This window comes from Cheilinus undulatus, linkage group 9 (assembly GCF_018320785.1).
Source record: "Cheilinus undulatus linkage group 9, ASM1832078v1, whole genome shotgun sequence".
Taxonomy (NCBI): Eukaryota; Metazoa; Chordata; class Actinopteri; order Labriformes; family Labridae; genus Cheilinus; species Cheilinus undulatus.
In genome coordinates this window covers 40,530,833-40,548,641 of record NC_054873.1, presented here as the reverse complement: position 1 = coordinate 40,548,641, position 17,809 = coordinate 40,530,833, and the positions used below count along the sequence as shown (strand labels likewise).

Here is a 17,809-nt window from a genome sequence, read left to right as displayed (position 1 = left end):
TAACATGGAGCTGATGAGTAGTTTGCTCCCTCTTAAAGCCCCTTATCAGTAAGTTAAGTATGGGTGTGACACTCAGCCATAGAGTCTGATGTGGCTCATAGATAATCACACAGACGTTTCCTCTCAGGGAAAGCATAAAGAGCAGTCACTGACCCTCTTATTCACAAGTTAGTTAAAACAAACTTGTCTTTTTTAACTGAAGGATGTTTAACCTTGTGCTATCCAAACAGCGGAAGCTGTTAGAGTGACGTCAAGATGGCCTACTTTGCCACATGTTTAATGAGGTTAAATTGCTTGTCATAATAAGTCAGGCCCCGTCCACATGGAGACGAATTCAGGAGTTTAGACAAAAGTCTCTTAAGATGCCTGCGCAGGTCTGGCCAAAACAACAATGGCGGATTACAGGGTTGTGTTCGTGCTGCAGAAGCTACTGAGCTTCTTACGGCTTTTACAGCAAAATCTGATGCTCCTTTACCACCACCATGAAACACATACACCATACGTTCTTAAATCCAACGCAGAGAACAACCGGAAGGGCAACTAGAGAAAGAGTGTCAGTTTTCTGTTATCTTCTGTCTTTGATGCATTTCCATGGCAGCAATACAGCGCCACGTACAGGCCTGGCATATACCATACAGCGTTTTCATTTGTTCTCAGTGGTTTGTTGCTTATGCGGCTATTACCTGAAACAATCCTGTATTTACGGAAAACTTTTCACAATGAAAAGGCAACATATCGTTTTCATCTCCATGTGGATGGGGCCTAAAAGTTGAACGCTTCACCAGAGAGTTTCACCAGCCAGCTGTAGTGTAAATGGTAAACTAGAATGGCCATCTGAGGTGGCAGACCCACGCCTAAGCAGCGCCACCGAGGAACGCTCCCATTGATTACTATGGTGTTCAAAGTTTTGAAGTCCGAGAAAAATTGAACAGGGGCGCGGATCATCACCAAAATCTAATCAATTCTTCCCTGTCGCTATCCCAATATTCCCTGAAAGTTTGGTGAAGATCCAACTTTCCATTCTCGAGTTATCTTGTACATATACAAAGAAAGAAACAAACACACAAAGACACGGAACCCTTTACATAACCCTGCAGATTTCATCTGTGTGGGTAAAAAAGGTAAAAATTTAAGTTGAAGTGAATGCACATGTGGGTTGGTATATTCACCCAAAAATAGCCCTGGAGTAATACTGGAGTAATCCTTTAAAAGTGAATTAACACTAACAGCTTTTGGTTATGTCTCGATCTATATGCTTAAAGGCCCACCCTGAAGATTGTGAGTTATGACAGGAAGTGGAAAAATTGCTTTTTTCGTGAAATTACCCAAAAAACAATACGCCTCATTCACCAGCTGTTCGTAACAAGAAATGTGTTCTTAAAACTGACTTAAACGATTTCAAAGAACATTCTGAGAGTCACCAAACCTTTCTTATCTGCATTCTGCATTAGCCTAAATTTAAACATGTTAGCACTATCTGTCACACTTGAGTGCTGATATGAGAGGGTAAAATCTCCAATTATGCACTTATCAGTACTCAGATAAACTTATTTTAATTCTGCTTAAATGCCCTTTTGTTATATAACACCCCTGCATTATTGATTAACATCTACAAATACATGATTTTTAATAAGGTCAGTTTTGATTTAAACATGGAGTGTTTTATCTTTACTACACTATGGATATAAAATTAGCAGTCAGACAAGATGTTTACTTTTGTACTGTAGAGACACATTTAAAACAATATGAACCTTTACAGTTCACACACAAGACTTGGATAAAAACAATGTTTCCATCATTTAACAGCTTAAGTTTCCCTCCAGTGATGTTCATTTGGAAAAAGATGAGATGTGGTTCATACCTCTCTTTTGTTTCCCATCCATATATTTTAATTTTTTTTTTAATTTCACCTGTCTTTAATCCTTTCCAGAATTAAGTATGATGAAATTCAGAATTCAGCATTTTATGTTTTTGGTGCCTGCTCCAACACCACTTTACTTCCCTTTCTTCCCCCTTGACTTCCATGTGAGGAAGTGGTGCTCTAGATGACACCAGTGGAGGAAGGCTTAATTATAATATTTCAAGAGTACCTTGATGCAGACAAAATGGCCGACATACATCCAATCCATACTGGAAGTCTCAACCGGAAGTCCGTATGTCTAAGGTTAGGCTTAGGCATTAAAACCTGAGTGGTTTTGTTCAGGCTAAGGCAGTGGGGAAGGTGATATATTTGAGATCCAGCACCAAGGGTTAGGCTTGGGCGCAAAAAAGACTGACAGACACTGGCAGCTGAGTCCAACACGAAGAAGAAACTTCAGCTTGGGACTTCCGGCATGGATTGGATGTATAGCGACGTCCCTGTTGGCCGTCTTGACCGCAGTTGGGTCCCTATATAATATTTAGCCCCAGTGGTAGATAATAACTATTATTTATGCTTATTTTCACAGTGAATATGATTTAATCAAAGCTTACATTCATTCTAAAATCCGATGTTTTAAAATGATGGAACATCATTTAGAAACATAAATGCATGCATGAGAAGATAAGTTTTAATTGTTTTGAATAAGTGTCTAAAGATGGAAATAACTCAACATGCAGTAAAAATAAAACACTGAATCTTTAAAAGTGGACTATGCGATTTTTTTTCCACTAGGTGTCTTGGGGGGGCAAAGCCTTGAAAATGTAAACAAAGAGGAGTTTTTGACACACCTCCACCACTTTGAAGCCTCCCCCTTTAGCCTCTGTTGATCCTAAACACCGATCATATACAAGTTTATATGTAACGTTCAAGGCAACCTTTACTGCTACTATCTTTTTTCAGCTGCAGTAAACCATTTCACGAGCTCTTCTTATCCTGGCCTGTTATGTTATAGCATCAATTAAACATGAAAACATCAGCTTCAAACAAGACTTGGGCGATTTGAGATAAACATATTTTGAGACACTACCTGATTTGAGTAGAGCTGCCTCCGCCTGCAGCCTCCATTTATTAGCAGCAGGCTAACATTAGCACGCCTAGCTTCCATTCATTTTTACCCCACATTTATTTCAGCCGCGCTATCACACTCAGCTTAAATGTTTTGAGTTTTCTTCGATTTTGGTTCTTGGCTGAGAACAAATCACAAATAAAACTTGTGTGAATGTCAGAATCTCCCTAAAAACTGAGTAAGAAGGTTTTAAGAACAAATTTCTCCATAAGAACAGTAAGAGATGTGCCTTTAAATTTCTGTTGTTGGCTTTAGTTCCCATGTCTTTATGAAGGCATAAGTTTCTTCTAAACATCAAAGTTGACCGAAAAATAGTGTGAAGGACACTGAAGTTTTCTTTTGTACAGCAATCACAGGCAGATGTTCGTGATCCATTTAAGAATTGAAATTTTCTACAGTGAAAATATCTTTTGGTCCCTGATTCAGCACAGGTGTAGGTCTTTCGTTTCCTAAATTCCAGCTGTTCATTTAAGATGTGTTCATAGAAGAAAAATACTATTGCCAATCAACATCTCATTCAGCAGCACCATGTCTCTTGAATGAAGCTGCAAACTCTGTGGTCAGATTTAAATTCCATACATTTCAAAACTAAAGAATTTGCAACAGAATTCTCTCTGCACTTCTAAAACTCCTTCTGCTAAAGCCTGTAGAGCCGTGACTACATGCTCTTCTTCTCTTTCTCTCTTTTGGTGTCCCCTCTGTCTGTGCAGGAACTCTTTTTTTCAATTTTTAGACAACCACACATGCACACTTCACTCTAAAGTTTATTTACTGTAAGTGATCAACTGATTTTGCAAATCCTGTGACTTCTAACAGCAGATTCTAATCACAGTCTGTCATCAGGATATGAAATCAACATTGAAAATGTTTTGGGTTCTGTCTTTGTCTCTGATGGTTGAATAAATGCACAATGGAGAACTGAGCAGCTATCCATCAGTGATCTCTGTTTGTTGAGTTTGAATGAAGTTAATATCCAGTTTCATATTACTTACCCAACCCAGCAGGGTTTATCTCTTACAGACCAGCTTTTTGTCTATTTTGTTGTCTGCTTCAAAGAAGGAAAAAACATAGGCCAATAGAATTTCAGTCTCTGCTCAACAAAAGAAACCCTGTAACACCTCTGTTAGTTTATCAGTTTGGGAAAAGCAACATGACTCACACAGGGCACATAGTAAGCACCATCAAGCCTCACCTAATCCACTTCTCTTCATAGCTGTGTAGTACTTGGATTTGTCTGCTGGTAAATGCATTTTTGTGCTGCTCAGGTTCTTTTTGAGGTTTCTGCCTGTTGAATTTTTCCTTGCTTTCAGTTCTTGTTCAATGTTGACATGTCTTTTTATTCATATTGGTTTAATTTTTGGTCTCTATAGCAAGGTGGACGGTTCTGGTATGAGAGTTCATGCTATAAAATTAAAAATGATTGACATCACTAAACAAATGGAATCTTGAACTACTTTTCCTTATCTCAGCCTTGAATTTTATTGTTGTCCCCCTGATTCATATTTTTGTTTACAGAAAAGACAAAAGTTCATTGACTGTAAAAAGACATATTATGGAATAGGCTACATTTTAGGTCCTGATGACAGTTTAAGTAAGAGAAACCATGTGCAGCACTCTGAAAAAGAGAGACTCAGTCTCTTATTTAGGCCCTTTATCCAAAGACATCTCCCAGGTACAGATAGATTTTGTAACTTTGTGATATCATCTAGGATAAAGCCATTCTTTGCTTGAAGTCCGGTTACACACTTTCCTCCTCCTCTTGTCACCTGCATGCTTTAGTTCCTGTGCCTCAGGTGACTGGGAACCTTATTCCACTGTGTAATGTTATCAGTCACCTTCCCAACATGACCTCTATGACTTATTGATCTCGACTTCCCTGTGGTGCATTTTAATTGAGTTCTTGGATAATTGGAATCCAACACGTTTCTGCCCTCGTAATGTCTAATACACAGTTAAGATGCGTTGAATTCTAGGCTTTAGAGGTCTTTTAGCTTCTGGGTGTACAGTCCTGTAACTCAGTTAGGACTAGGGGTGGCATGGAGTAATAGTTATTTTTTAACCCAGTCTAACGTCATTCAACTGACGTCTTTTCCTTCCTCTTATTCTCATGTCACCTTCTTCTTCTACATATTAACTTTGTTTGATGTCACCCTTTACTGTGCCATAAGTGCCAGCATGAGGAGTCATGAAGTGTTTACTTGTCAAGTCAAACTTTTTAAATACCAATTTGGAGAAGTGCTAAATCAAGTCTACTGTGGTCATCACTCTATGTAAAGATTGATGATTCTGTTTTATATTTTATTAAAGTTTAATTCAATATTTAAATCTCCATCAGAAGCTTTCTTTCACATCTCTTCATCTAGGGTCCCAGATCATTCCTATTTGGTATAAGATCACTTTGAGCACTGCACATTTGTTCATGTTGGTTTTAAAATGTTACTGAGTGTTTGTGTATGTATAATACACTGAAAGTTTTTTTTGAAACAGAAAATGTGTTTTTGCTCTTCTCCCAGTCTGCTTTGGCATGAGTTTGTGATTGTTATGAGTGGGTTTGCTGGTGTATCCAGTGGCTGCTGCTGTGCAAGCATATAGCTCAGATGTATGTAACTGTAGGAAAGCGTCACATTTCTTTTTAGAAAAAGAGCATAGAGCCACAACAAAAGCTTGTCTTGGCAGAGAAGATATTTTTGCACGTTTCCCGACTGGCCTTGGCATCAATTTTATTCACAGAGAAGCTCTGCCATTAACAATCTAAGGCAGTGGTAGCCTGCCAGATAAAGAGTAGCACATGCAGATAATGTAATTTTGTCTTGTCGCCCAGATTGACCGTCATGAATGTGACAGACAGAATGTTCCTCTAAAATACCTTTTGAGATTTTTTTTTTTTGCCCTTTGGGATCTTTCAATTCTCAACCCACAGACATAAGGGACAGCACAATTAAACACAGTTTTAACCCAGTCTTGTTCTGTTGTATGATTCACATACATTTTGATTAAGAGCAGCTTCTCACAAAGCTCTTCTTTTTAGATGGAACATTTTAAGTCCAAAATAGATGTTGCAGATGATCCAGTCCAGTAATGTAAACTTCCACATTAGTTTTGCTGGTCATTTTTGTTGGAAACATGCTAACAAATGCAAACATATCTTCAGATACTGGAAACCCCCACATCCTCCCACAGAAAGAGAGACACAAGTTGGGGAGAAAATATCCAAAGCTGACCACTTCCTGTACCAAGGCTCCAGAAGGCAGTCTGCCAGATGTGGTTATATATAGTACATCATCCACATGTTTTTATCTTTCCCATCGATCTGTAGCTCTGTTTGTATCAGTACACTCAACATTTATTTAAAACACCTTTCAGAAACTGACAGATGTAGGGAAAGTATTGTCTGACCTGATATCAAGAGTCTATTTGGGAAAAATAGAAAAAAATATACAGTGTCCCAAGGTTTTCTGTGATTTATGAATGTGGATAAGGGAGGGACAGGGTTTATTTTGCACAAGTAGTTTATTGTTACACTCCATCCTCTTCACACACTGATACACCTGGGTAGTACGATATGGTTAAATATTGGCTGGAATCAAACCATTTTGCAGCACTGAACTCAGTTAATTTGCATAAAAACTCAAGTAAACACTTCAAATCCTGCTTAATGACAGCATTTGAAGTGTGACGCTGAATGGCTGCAGCATTCCTGGAAACAAAGACCTTAGCTTTGGAAAATTTTAATCCAGGGCAAGATGAAAAAGGGAGAAACGTCAAAGGGTTATAACTTTGAGTGTATTTGTGTATGTGTGGGAAAGAGGGGTTGTGTGTTTACAGAGAAGTTAATTGTAATTGAGAAGCTTCTGTGTGCAGCCAAACTGTTGGGCAGCAGAGATCTGAGACCCCCTTTGGGCCACTCAAGGACTTAAAAGAACGTGTGCGTTCCTTGGTAAGTGGACCGTGTGAGAGGGGAGATATGTGGCCTGGAACAATCCAAAGGGCCAACCAGGTGTTGTCCTTTTGCATCAAGCACTTTTCCTTGCCCTGATGCAAACACTGTTTGCATACAGAGTGCATCCACAGGTTTTCAGGTGATTATGTTTCAAGTCTGCTTGATAATGTTGGTGTGTGTGACTGAGGATGTTTGTGTAAGAGACGAGGAAACTGTATCCCTGTCTCAGCGCCTTCAAAACGGCAGGTTCCATGTCTGTATTAGTGAGCATTATGCCTGAAGGCTTCCAGAGGAATCAGAAATTTAACTCTGACAGAAAGAGATCTGCAGTATGCTTGGTGTGAGATTGATCTACTTCCAAGGTGTCCACATTACACACTAATATGAACTGTAGAGTTTGCTCTTCAGTGACACTCTTAGACAAGAAGCTCCTCTACAACTTTTTGAGTGTGGTTTAGTCCTTCGGACCTTCAGATGCTCATAACCTGCTACAACATGAGTTTGTCCTGGCTGACTTCCCACCAAATGTTGCACAATATTTATCAACTGACATATATCAGAACATAGAATATGATCGTATTGACAGTGGGATTGGTCGATCTCACTCAGATGTTTCAGTGGCAAAAAACATGATCGGCATTTATTTCATTGTCTTGGTTAGGGTTGTTCGGATTCTGATACCAGTATTGGAAATAAGTTCGATACGGCTTAAAATGCAGGTATTGGTATCAGCGAGTACACAAGTTTGTGCACCGATCTAATACCGTTTGGTTCAACTTTATATTTTGTGTCATTTAGCCATGTTAAATGTTAGCGCTATAAACCAGAAATCAATTCTTCTTTGCTTTCGCAAAGCACTGCATGCACAGGCTACCATTTTTTATAGCGGTGAAGAAGAACCAAAGGACCCACTGCAGCAGCAAGGAATAGTGGCTGTGATGCTAACTGCCATATTGTTTACCTTTTGTGAGGGTCTGTCAGCCAATGGCAGGCTGTTCCATAATCTTGTCATGCTGCCCAGATAGAGCATAATGGAGAGAGAGCTAGAGAGAGCCTGTGATGCAGCCTCCTGTTTTATTGTTATTTTAATATTTAGGAGTGAAACTCAATAATCAGCAGGAAAACCACTTTAGGGTCACAGAGATGCCGTACATTATGATTCTATTTGTTGAGCCATGTTCTGAGTCAAATATAGGTCTAGAATAATTTGCTAGTCTGCACAGTAAGTCCAGAAAGTTCACACCGGTATCAGATCGGTACTCTGTATCGCCGATACCCAGCACCTTGGTATTGGAATCGTATCTAGAAGGAAAAAATGGTATCAGAATATCCCTAGTTCTGGTAAATCAAATTGATAATTGGACCAGCAATTCTGTAGAAGGGATGCAAATCATTATCACAGGGTTGTTGGAAGTTCATCTAGGTTTGCCCACTATATGAAGGTATTTTGTGGACTTGGATAAGGCTTACAATCATGTCTCCTTAAGCCTGCTGTAGTTAGGGATTACCGTCCCCTTGCAAGCTACACCTTGTAAGTTACAGCTGTGTCAGATTTCCCAATCTAAAAGGGTTTTTTCCCCAAGGGTGATCGACTCCACTTAAGTTGTCACCATATCTATAAAAGGGTCTCAAGGCGTAGTTGGAATGAGGAGTGTACAGTTTGGGATGTGAGACTTATATTTCTGCATTTTTCAGGTGACCTGATTTTGTTGGCTTAATCACAGTTGACTTTCAGTAGTCACTGAGGCAGTTGCAGTTGAGTGCTAAGATGTTAAATCAAGCCATGTCGTGTCAGCAGCTCTAATGCTGAGACCAAGGTTCTCATGGTCATGGTACATATGATGCTGATGACATCAGTCAATACCTCTCTTTCAGTTGGGAGTGAGTTGCTGCCCTGAGATCAGGACTTCAAAGTTCATGTGATCTTTTCAAGAAAAATGATAATGTGAGGCATGAGATGGTCAAACTGATTAGACTGATCGATTACCAGGGTGGAAGCCATGACGTGATAAGCTGTGTGTAGTCACCAAAAGGAGATTGTGCAAGCAGCCAAAGTGAGCATCCCCTGTGAGTTGGATGGGCTTGTCCAACTGGAGGAAGACCCTAGGGCAGGGGTGTCAAATTCATATTGAGTCCGGGGCCGGATTTGCTCCAATGAGACGTCCAGAGGGCCGGACTATTTAGGCGAGGAGTGTGAAAGTCAATCGCGGATTCTGAATTTAGGCCTAACCTAAGAGCCTAACAGGGTCAACATTTAACATAAACTGTCAACCTCATTTTCACTATTAGTAAAATATGAAAAAATATAAATAACACTGATAAAAAATCATTCTGAGATGGAAAAAAAGTAAAAATTCTAAGTTTAAAGGCTCAAAGTCTTAGATAAAATGTCAAACTTATTCGTTCAAAAGGTCAAAAAATGAAATTTAAAGGCAAAATAATGTTTTTAAAAGGCAAATACATGAGATAGAAAGCCAAAATCACAAGTTTAAAAGGTAAAAACATGACTTAGAATTTCAAATTGTGAATCTTGAAGGTCAGAACATGGAAATAGTTGAAATCCTAACTTTAACTCAGAATTGGGAGATGCAAAATTGAAAAGATGAAATGACAACATTAATTTCTTTTTCCACCTTCCTGACTTTTAATCTAACTTCTTTTACTCTTTACTTTTATAATTTAACAAGGATCAATTTTTTTAATCATCAAGGTTAATTTTACATGTTATACTGGAGGAAATCTGCAGACCTCATACTGGTGGGCCAGTTATAATAAAAAGATTATATGATCTTGTGGGCCGGACACAACTGTACCATGGGCCGGATTTGGCCCCCTGGGCCTTGAGTTTAACACCTCTGCCCTAGGGTATGCTTTTAGTTATCCACACCTTAAATTACTGTCCTCAGTAGATTGGTTTGGCTTGCTTACGTAGAAGCAACAACTTAAATGTATTGCCTAACATGCAACTACCACGATCAGATCTCTGATAAGCGGATAAATTGGATCTATCCTCGGTTCAACTTAGGCTCTTGGCGCATGTCCTGCTCAGTGTCTCTTCTCCATATTTTATGCTTCTCTTTAAAAAAAGAGCAAAAAAGAAAAATAGTGAAATAAAACTTGAAAAACAGGATTTCTGCTTGAAAGCACAATATTATCTGTATTAGGCTGTATTGGTATCATCAAATGTAAGGCTTAGCTGAAAAGTTGACTGTTTGTATTGGGTGATATGAAAATTTCTGTGGATATTTACAACCAGGGCTTGATATTAACACCAACCAACCAGCCACATGCAGGTGGATTTCTGCTGTGGCAGGTAGTGCAGTGGCTCCCACTTACCACTTTGGCAGGCTGAATGTATTGCAGACCCATCGTGTGCTTTGTTCTAACCAGGCTTGGCTGTAACCTCCAGTTTGTGAACACTATTGCAGTGGTAGATACTTACTGCATTGAGCCGGTTTTACACAGAAAGGGGTCAGTTTTTCCCCAGCCTAAGTGCAAAGTGCTAGATTTGTGCCCACCATATTAGACCACAAATTTTGTTGGTCAAGTTATGATTCCTCCAGGGTGGGTGAGAAATAATACTTTAAAGTTTGTAGTACAGTGATTATTTACATTTTAAACAATTGCAGCTCTAGTTCAAATACATTTTAACATGTTGTAGTCAACCTTAATCAAATAAAACGTTATTCCAACAAGAAAAGTGTGACGTGACGATTCAGGGGGGTTAGCATTGGAAAACTACTGTCTACAGTAGCTGGTGAGCAAAAAAAAGTTATTGTTAAGCTTGTTTACAACCAATATGTCAGCTGTAAATATCAAAATAAATAACAGTCATACAGTCATAATCAGACTAAACCTTTCCTGTTTTAGGTCAGTTAGGATTACCAAAATTATTTCTATTTGCCAATGCCAGAATAATGAGAGAGAGAGAATTTTTAGAGATTTTTTTAAAATTTCCTCAAAGTCAGAAGTTTACATGCATTTCCTTAGTATTTTGTTTTATTGCATTTACACTATTCTTGGGTTAAATGTTGTGGGTACCTTTGCACAAGCTTCTCACAAGAGGATTGAGGACTGAGATCAGGGCTTTGTGATGAGAGATTTCAAAACATTCACTTTGTTGTCCTTAAACCACTTTGTAACTAATTTGGCAGCATGTTTGCAGTCATTGTCCATTTGGAAGACCCATTTGTGCCCAAGCTTTTACTTCCTGGCTGATGTCTTGAGATGATGCCTGAATATTTCTACATCATATTCTTTCCTCATGATGCCATCTATTTTGTGAAGTGCACCAGTCCCTCCTGCAGCAAAAACACCCCCACAACATGATGTTGCCACCACCGGACTTCTCAGTTCTCAGGGATGGTGTTGTCAGGCTTTCAAACTGCTCCCTTTTTCCTCCAAACGTAACGAAGGTCATTATAGCCAAACAGTTTAATTTTAGTGTCATCAGACCAAAAGACATGTCTCCAAAAATTAAGGTTTTTGTCCCTGTGTGCATTTGCAAATTCTAATCTGGCTTTTTTATGTGGATTTTGGAGATATGCACATTTTGCACCAAAGCTCGTTCATCCCTGGGATAGACAACCCGTCTCCTTCCTGAGGGGTACGATGACTGGACATTCCCATGGTGGTTATGCTTGCATATAATTGTTTGAACAGATGAACATGATAACTTGAGGCATCTGGAAATTGTACCCAAGGATTCCAGACTTGTTGAGGTCCACGGTTCTTTTCCTGATATCTTAGCTGATTTCTCTGGATTTTCCTGTGATGTCACACAAGGATGCTGTGTGTTTGAGGTGTGCTTCAGTTTAACTCAGATGTTGTCAATTAACATATCAGAAGCTTCCAAAGCCATGACATCGTCATCTAGGCTTATCCAAACTGATAAAGGCAAAGTTATCTTAGTAAGTACAAAACATCTGACTTTGAAGAAAATGATAAAAATGTGTCTAAAATTTTTCTCTCTCATTATTCTGGCATTTGGCAAATAAAAATAATTTTGGTAATCCTAACTGACCTAAAACAGGAAAGTTTAGTCTGATTTAATGTCAGACAGTGAGAAAACAAAAGGTAATGTGTCTTTTTATACAATGTATGTAAACTTCTGGTTTCAACTGTATCCTGTAGGTATCAGCTAAAATAAATGTATAAATATCTGCAAATCAGATATCATCTGAAATCCAGTACTGTGCTTCCCTGTTCTCAGCACCAAACAGCAGACTGATGCAGTCAGTGACATGTTGTTAAAGGCATGTTTTCAGTACCAGTTTGTACTATGGATGCCTCAGTGTGCAAACATATAAAGGGAACAGAAACAATGTTGAAGTACAAAGTAGAAGTTAAATGTCACTTATCATTGCAAATGTAAAGTTCATCCAGAACAGGAAAGATGTTGATTATACCGTATTTGAGGAAATGGGGGTTAAAAGTTTTAAAACAGGCCCTTTACATATATGCATGTTGTTGTTAATCTTAGAATGTGTTTTCTTGTTATACGCTTGTTTTGATTGGTAGCTTGGGTGTTGTAGCATCAATATTAGCCAGTGGGGGTTTCAGTTTGTAGCATCTCTTTTGTCTGGTTACTGTTTGTGAATTTCAAGTTTGACTACTTTGTCTGTATTTCTTCAGCTGCAGCGTGTGAGCTTCCCTCATGACTACCCTGCTGAACCCCTCCAAGTGTGCACTCGGTCATAATCCTATCAGGCATTCAGTTGAGCTAGAAGAGGAAAATATCTTTGTTGTAGAGAAAAGATATGCAAGCTTAATTAGTGACTGTTTGAACCTGCAGGCTTGTTGTTGTTAGCAGGGATATGTTCTTTGATAGGGAGGTAAATGGACCAAGCAGTACATGTTCTTCTGGGCCTCATACAGAATGCAGATCACTGACATTCAGACTATATGAGGAAACACAAGGACCGCTATAGTTTATTTCCAGTAGCGTGCTAACATTCCTTGCATTTGGAATGAGAGCACTCATTTACATGGTTTCAGAGTTTTCCACCTCAAAGTATATTACCTTGTGCTCTGCAGAGGATATTAGGCTTCACTTTATCAGGCAGGTTGACTTTGTTTCAGTATGATGCAAAGTAGAAAAGTTAGTCATTAAAAGTAACAAAACACTTGCAATTTTGCAATCAAATGCCAACATTATGAAGTTCAAAATACTTGGGGATGTACTGTGTTTTTACTGGAGCACATCAACTTGCAAAATAACAATAATAAGCACGTTAGCAAGACCTTGCCAAATGTGGAGAAAATCTAGTTCATGTCACTTATGTGTAAAAAATATACCAAGCTCTGAGAGTTTAATACGTTTTTTTTTTTTTCATAAACAAGTGAATCAGCAGTCACTGAAAGCCACTTATCAAATATATCCAAACACAACACAGAAACAGAGTAACCATGAGCCTGTTGGTTGGCAACTGTAAAATACCACATCAAGGATCTAAATCTGGACTGTCAGCTTCCCTCAGAAAGGCTGCCAAATCAGATACAGATAACCCAGTGGTTCTCAACCTTGTTTTCCCTTGAGCCCCTCTTACTTGTATCCAAAAAAATCTGAGCCCCAACACAGATTAAAAAGTGATAGATTGCTGTCAAAAATCGACATCAGTTTGAATTGTTTCATGGGTAAAACCCCAAGAAAATAGGTCTACATATGGTTATCGCAACAAAAGATATTTTTTTAGGGGTGTGAATCTCTCCTTCTCAAGACGATTCGATTCAAATCTCGATTCACAGACTATGATTCGATTCACTGACAACTGATGAAAATACAGAATGGTTTGGTCTGATCCGATTCCATTCAGTTCGGTCTAATTCGATACAGTACAATCTGATTATAGAATCAAAATGACTTTTTGCTTCAGCAAAAAAGGGAAAAACAAGATAGTTTCATAATGATCTAAGTTTATTTGATCTTATTTATAAAACAGACTAAATGCCAGGTCTCTTGTGCTAACATTCTGAAATTCTGTTAAAGAAAGTTTTCATCACACCAAGGTCCCCAGGTGTCTTACTTTGACATATAAAAATATTAAAATTAAAAAATATTAAAATGAGTTCTTACTGGTACATGTTTGTCCTTCTGTACTTGTAACTTCCTTAGCATTAGCATCCCAATAACTGTACAAACTAATATCAAATTTTCACAAGAAGCACAAATTAAAATAAATTTAAAGTCACAAGGAGATTTGGATAGACAGAGCTCTGTGTGTCTGCTAGTACAGGAGAACAAGGGGTTAAAATAATATTGAAAACAATCAAATTAAAACAGCTTTCTATGCATTTTTTTCCTTTCATAATTCCTCTTAATGTGAGTATTCAGTCTACATGTTGCAAATCATGGTTATTTCCTTTCTCTGTCTATCTGACTGTTCTTGATTGTTTTCATTCTTGAATAATTCACTGGAGAACAGCTGATCTCCAGCTCAGTGAAGTCCTCTCTGTTTAATATCGTATCAGTGGGCTCAGATGTATTGATTATGTCACCAAACCAATCACTCCAACAGCAGTTGTAAATAAATAAAGGGACTGCTGTTACAGTGATAACTGAAGACTTCTCCGAGTTTTAACTCAGAAAAGTGTTTATGTTTGGGTCTGTTTGTGCTACGTTTAGCGTGAGCATCTTAGCTAAACTTTAGCTCCGCTGTCTCAACAGGTGAGATTTATGAGCTGCCATAGTTCTTAATCGCTTTTCTCCAAAGCATACAGACGGGCAAACATTTCAAAAGCTATCCTCCCTTCATATAAAGTCCACATGGCTTTTTCCTGAGGTGCAGAACTGTAACTAAAAGACGTTTAGCAACGACTGGTGAAACACATCCAGCTACCTAGTGAGCACCAATGGCGAACGGAACTCTCGTTTAAAGGTGGGGCTCTGTGGTCCGATGCACTCGGACCGCTGATGGCAAGATCAGTTAACCGATCCATATCGGATTATCTTTACACCACTAATATTTGTATAAACTACTTACGTTTTTGCCATGATCTTGTTAGATTTATGGCAATCTTATTTTTACAACCTCAGAGCAGACAAAGACTCACACCCCCAACCTGGGGTCAGGGTCCCCCTGAGATACTGGGAACCTCCTAGGGGGTCCCTGACCACAGGTTGGGAACCAATGAGATAACCAAATATAAACATGAAATTATTTTCACAAAATAATTATAATAGTACTTCATAAGTAGAAAAAATTTCAGCTCAATCCATGTGTTGGTTGTTTTCGGGTAATTAAAATTAAACATACGTTATTTGATATGGTATGTATTTATACTACCATAAAATACAACTGGCAATGCACTAAGCACTTTATGAAGTATGTGTCAGTTGTATTTGATATGCTGTCTTGTCTTGTTTCTGTTTTCATTATTTTAGAAATCATAGTTTGACTAGATATCTTCACGTAACTATGAACAAACAAAGGGTACTGGATTATTGTTTCCTTGTTTAAAATTTTGTTATGTTTTTTTCTCTCAGAACAAAGTAAGCATGGCAGCACCCACCACATGACTGAAGCTTTGTACCCACAGAGTGGAAGGATTGGACAGGGAAAGGAACCAGGAGGATAACGAAAAGACGGACAGTCAGAGGAGACTGGGCACTTTTTGGTATCAGTGAAGATGGGTGAGACAGAAGATGAACGTACAGCCCAGGCTGGTGTTCTCTTTGAAAACTTCGTTCAGGCGTCCACCTGTAAAGGGACTCTGCAAGCCTTCAGCATTCTCTGCAGGCAGCTTGAACTGGATCCTCTTGACTACAGTAACTTCTACAGGTCACTGAAAGCTGCAGTCAGCACTTGGAAGGTCAAGGCCCTCTGGACCAAACTGGACAAAAGGGCACAGCAGAAGGTCTACAACCAGAACAAGGCATGCAAAAACACCAGGGTAAGAAAGACCGACTGTCAGTTACCTTAAACAGAGTTTGAGGCTGCTAATAGATCAAAAGATTGTTTGGTTCAGTATCCTAGGGGTTCATTAATACATTACGTTCATCTGTGCATCTTAACAGCAGAGGTATTCAAAAAGCATGGCGGTATTGTAAATCCAGAGCTGTCTGATGAACTCACCCTAATAAGTCATAATAGGACTTTCATTGTTTGTGAACTGAATGTCATTTGTCATTTCTGTTTTTTAAAGGGGGGGGGGAGCTATTGAAAAAGAAAGCCAACTATCAGTAGTAATATAATTGGGATTAATGCTGTGGTACCTGGTCACAGTTACTGTGTAGACTTGGTTCAAAAGAGATGCATTTAACTCATCTGACTGTGTACACTACTACTCTTCAGAAAAGTAGTTTTAAGTTAACTCTGAGAGAGGAATCAAAGAAGCCTGTCGCCTTTGATACTTTTTTCAAATGCCTTTTTCTTTTTATAACAGATTTCTCAATAACAACAGATTAGAACCCTCAATGTGGTTTTTAATTGATCATTAAAAATGCAAATTTGTATTCAAAACTTGACCAAGTTACAGTCTTAATTCGTTTGGATTTTCTTTTCCTCCATGGGTGACTTTACTTTTTGCAGGATCCCATTTGAGTGTAGTTTGCCACAAGGAATCTCAGTTTTATATGCTGCTGTATAACTGTCACTAATAAAAAATAAACAAACATGAAGAATCAGTTAATCATGCTGCAAAAATGAATATTTTATTGGATCTATTAGACAAAAAAGAGGCACTGGTAAACTGTTCTCATGGAAAAATACTGTGTATTTAATGTCTCAGTGCAGAACAGAACTTACTCAGTGTAAGACATGCAAGAATTTAGATACATTCTTTATTTTTCTCCTCTGTACTTGTTCCTTAATCTGTTTTAGTGCCTGACCATGTATGTCTAAGCATAACAAGCAGCCTGTGTTGTCTGGTGTTTAAGTGACTTCATTTTTGTAGGAAATGATAAGAGGTCTAGAGGGAAAAGAGGCCAGAGACTTGCAGAGAGAAGATTAACAGAGCTGGGTTGGGCTTAGGGTTGGCCAAAAATAACAACTAAACTATTCACATTTTTTTAAGAGAAACTGCTATTTGGTGAAAAAAAGTCTGAAACTATAGCTGGGTGGGAGCTCTCTTATTGAGTTCTGTATTTAACAAAAAGTTTCAAACAGTTGTTTTTCATGTTGTACTGTTGGAAGATGAAAGATGCCAAGAATTGTTCTCCTAAAAGTGAGAGAACAATCCTTTCACAGAGTCTGCCAGTTGATTTACCAGTAACGTTATTTTTTAAAAATGGAATTCTGAGCACTGACATAAAATGGGAGAATAACTGTTTTCCCAGAGTACTCTTGGGACTTTTTAGATGAAGCTTTGTTTACATTTCAGTGTGATGATGATTTGAGTCCAGAGGCAGATAGAACACCACATTTATTCAATGAGAACTCTCTTTTGGTGCCACTCAGACTATAAGATGTGGCCCACACCAAATTATAACGCTACTATACAGTGTCATGAATCCTGCATGCAGTTTCTTGTCCACTGAGTAGGGTTCTCTTTGTTTGCATTTTTGTTTATAATATTTTAAATTTCTGACCTGTTTTCTTTATCCTCCATTTTAGTGTCTGATCATCGGTGGGGGTCCATGTGGTCTACGGACAGCCATTGAGCTTGCCCTGTTGGGTTGCAAGGTGGTTCTGATTGAGAAGAGAGACAGCTTCTCCCGGAATAATGTGCTTCATCTCTGGCCTTTCACCATCCATGACCTCAGGGGTCTCGGAGCTAAAAAGTTCTATGGAAAGTTCTGTGCCGGCTCCATCGACCACATCAGTGAGTGTGAAACCCCCATGTTGAACTGAGAAGTGATTGAAGCTTAAATGTAGTGACTCTCTTTTCCCTTGTTCTTTTGTTTAGTCAGATATTCTCAGGGAAACAGCTCCCTTAAAATTTG

The 17,809-nt window shown here is 38.6% G+C and overlaps 1 protein-coding gene across 9 annotated transcripts in view; it reads left to right on the top strand.

Annotated features, from left to right (window-relative positions):
• mical2b (microtubule associated monooxygenase, calponin and LIM domain containing 2b) overlaps nt 1-17,809 on the top strand; it is a 66,305-nt gene that overhangs the window by 8,014 nt on the left and 40,482 nt on the right. For all 9 annotated transcript variants that reach the window (XM_041796155.1, XM_041796154.1, XM_041796151.1 and 6 more), the window contains exons 2-3: nt 15,413-15,819; nt 17,481-17,688. In XM_041796155.1, coding sequence (XP_041652089.1) covers nt 15,556-15,819; nt 17,481-17,688 — 472 coding nt within the window. In that variant the 5' untranslated portion in view covers nt 15,413-15,555. The remainder of the gene's footprint in view (nt 1-15,412; nt 15,820-17,480; nt 17,689-17,809) is intronic.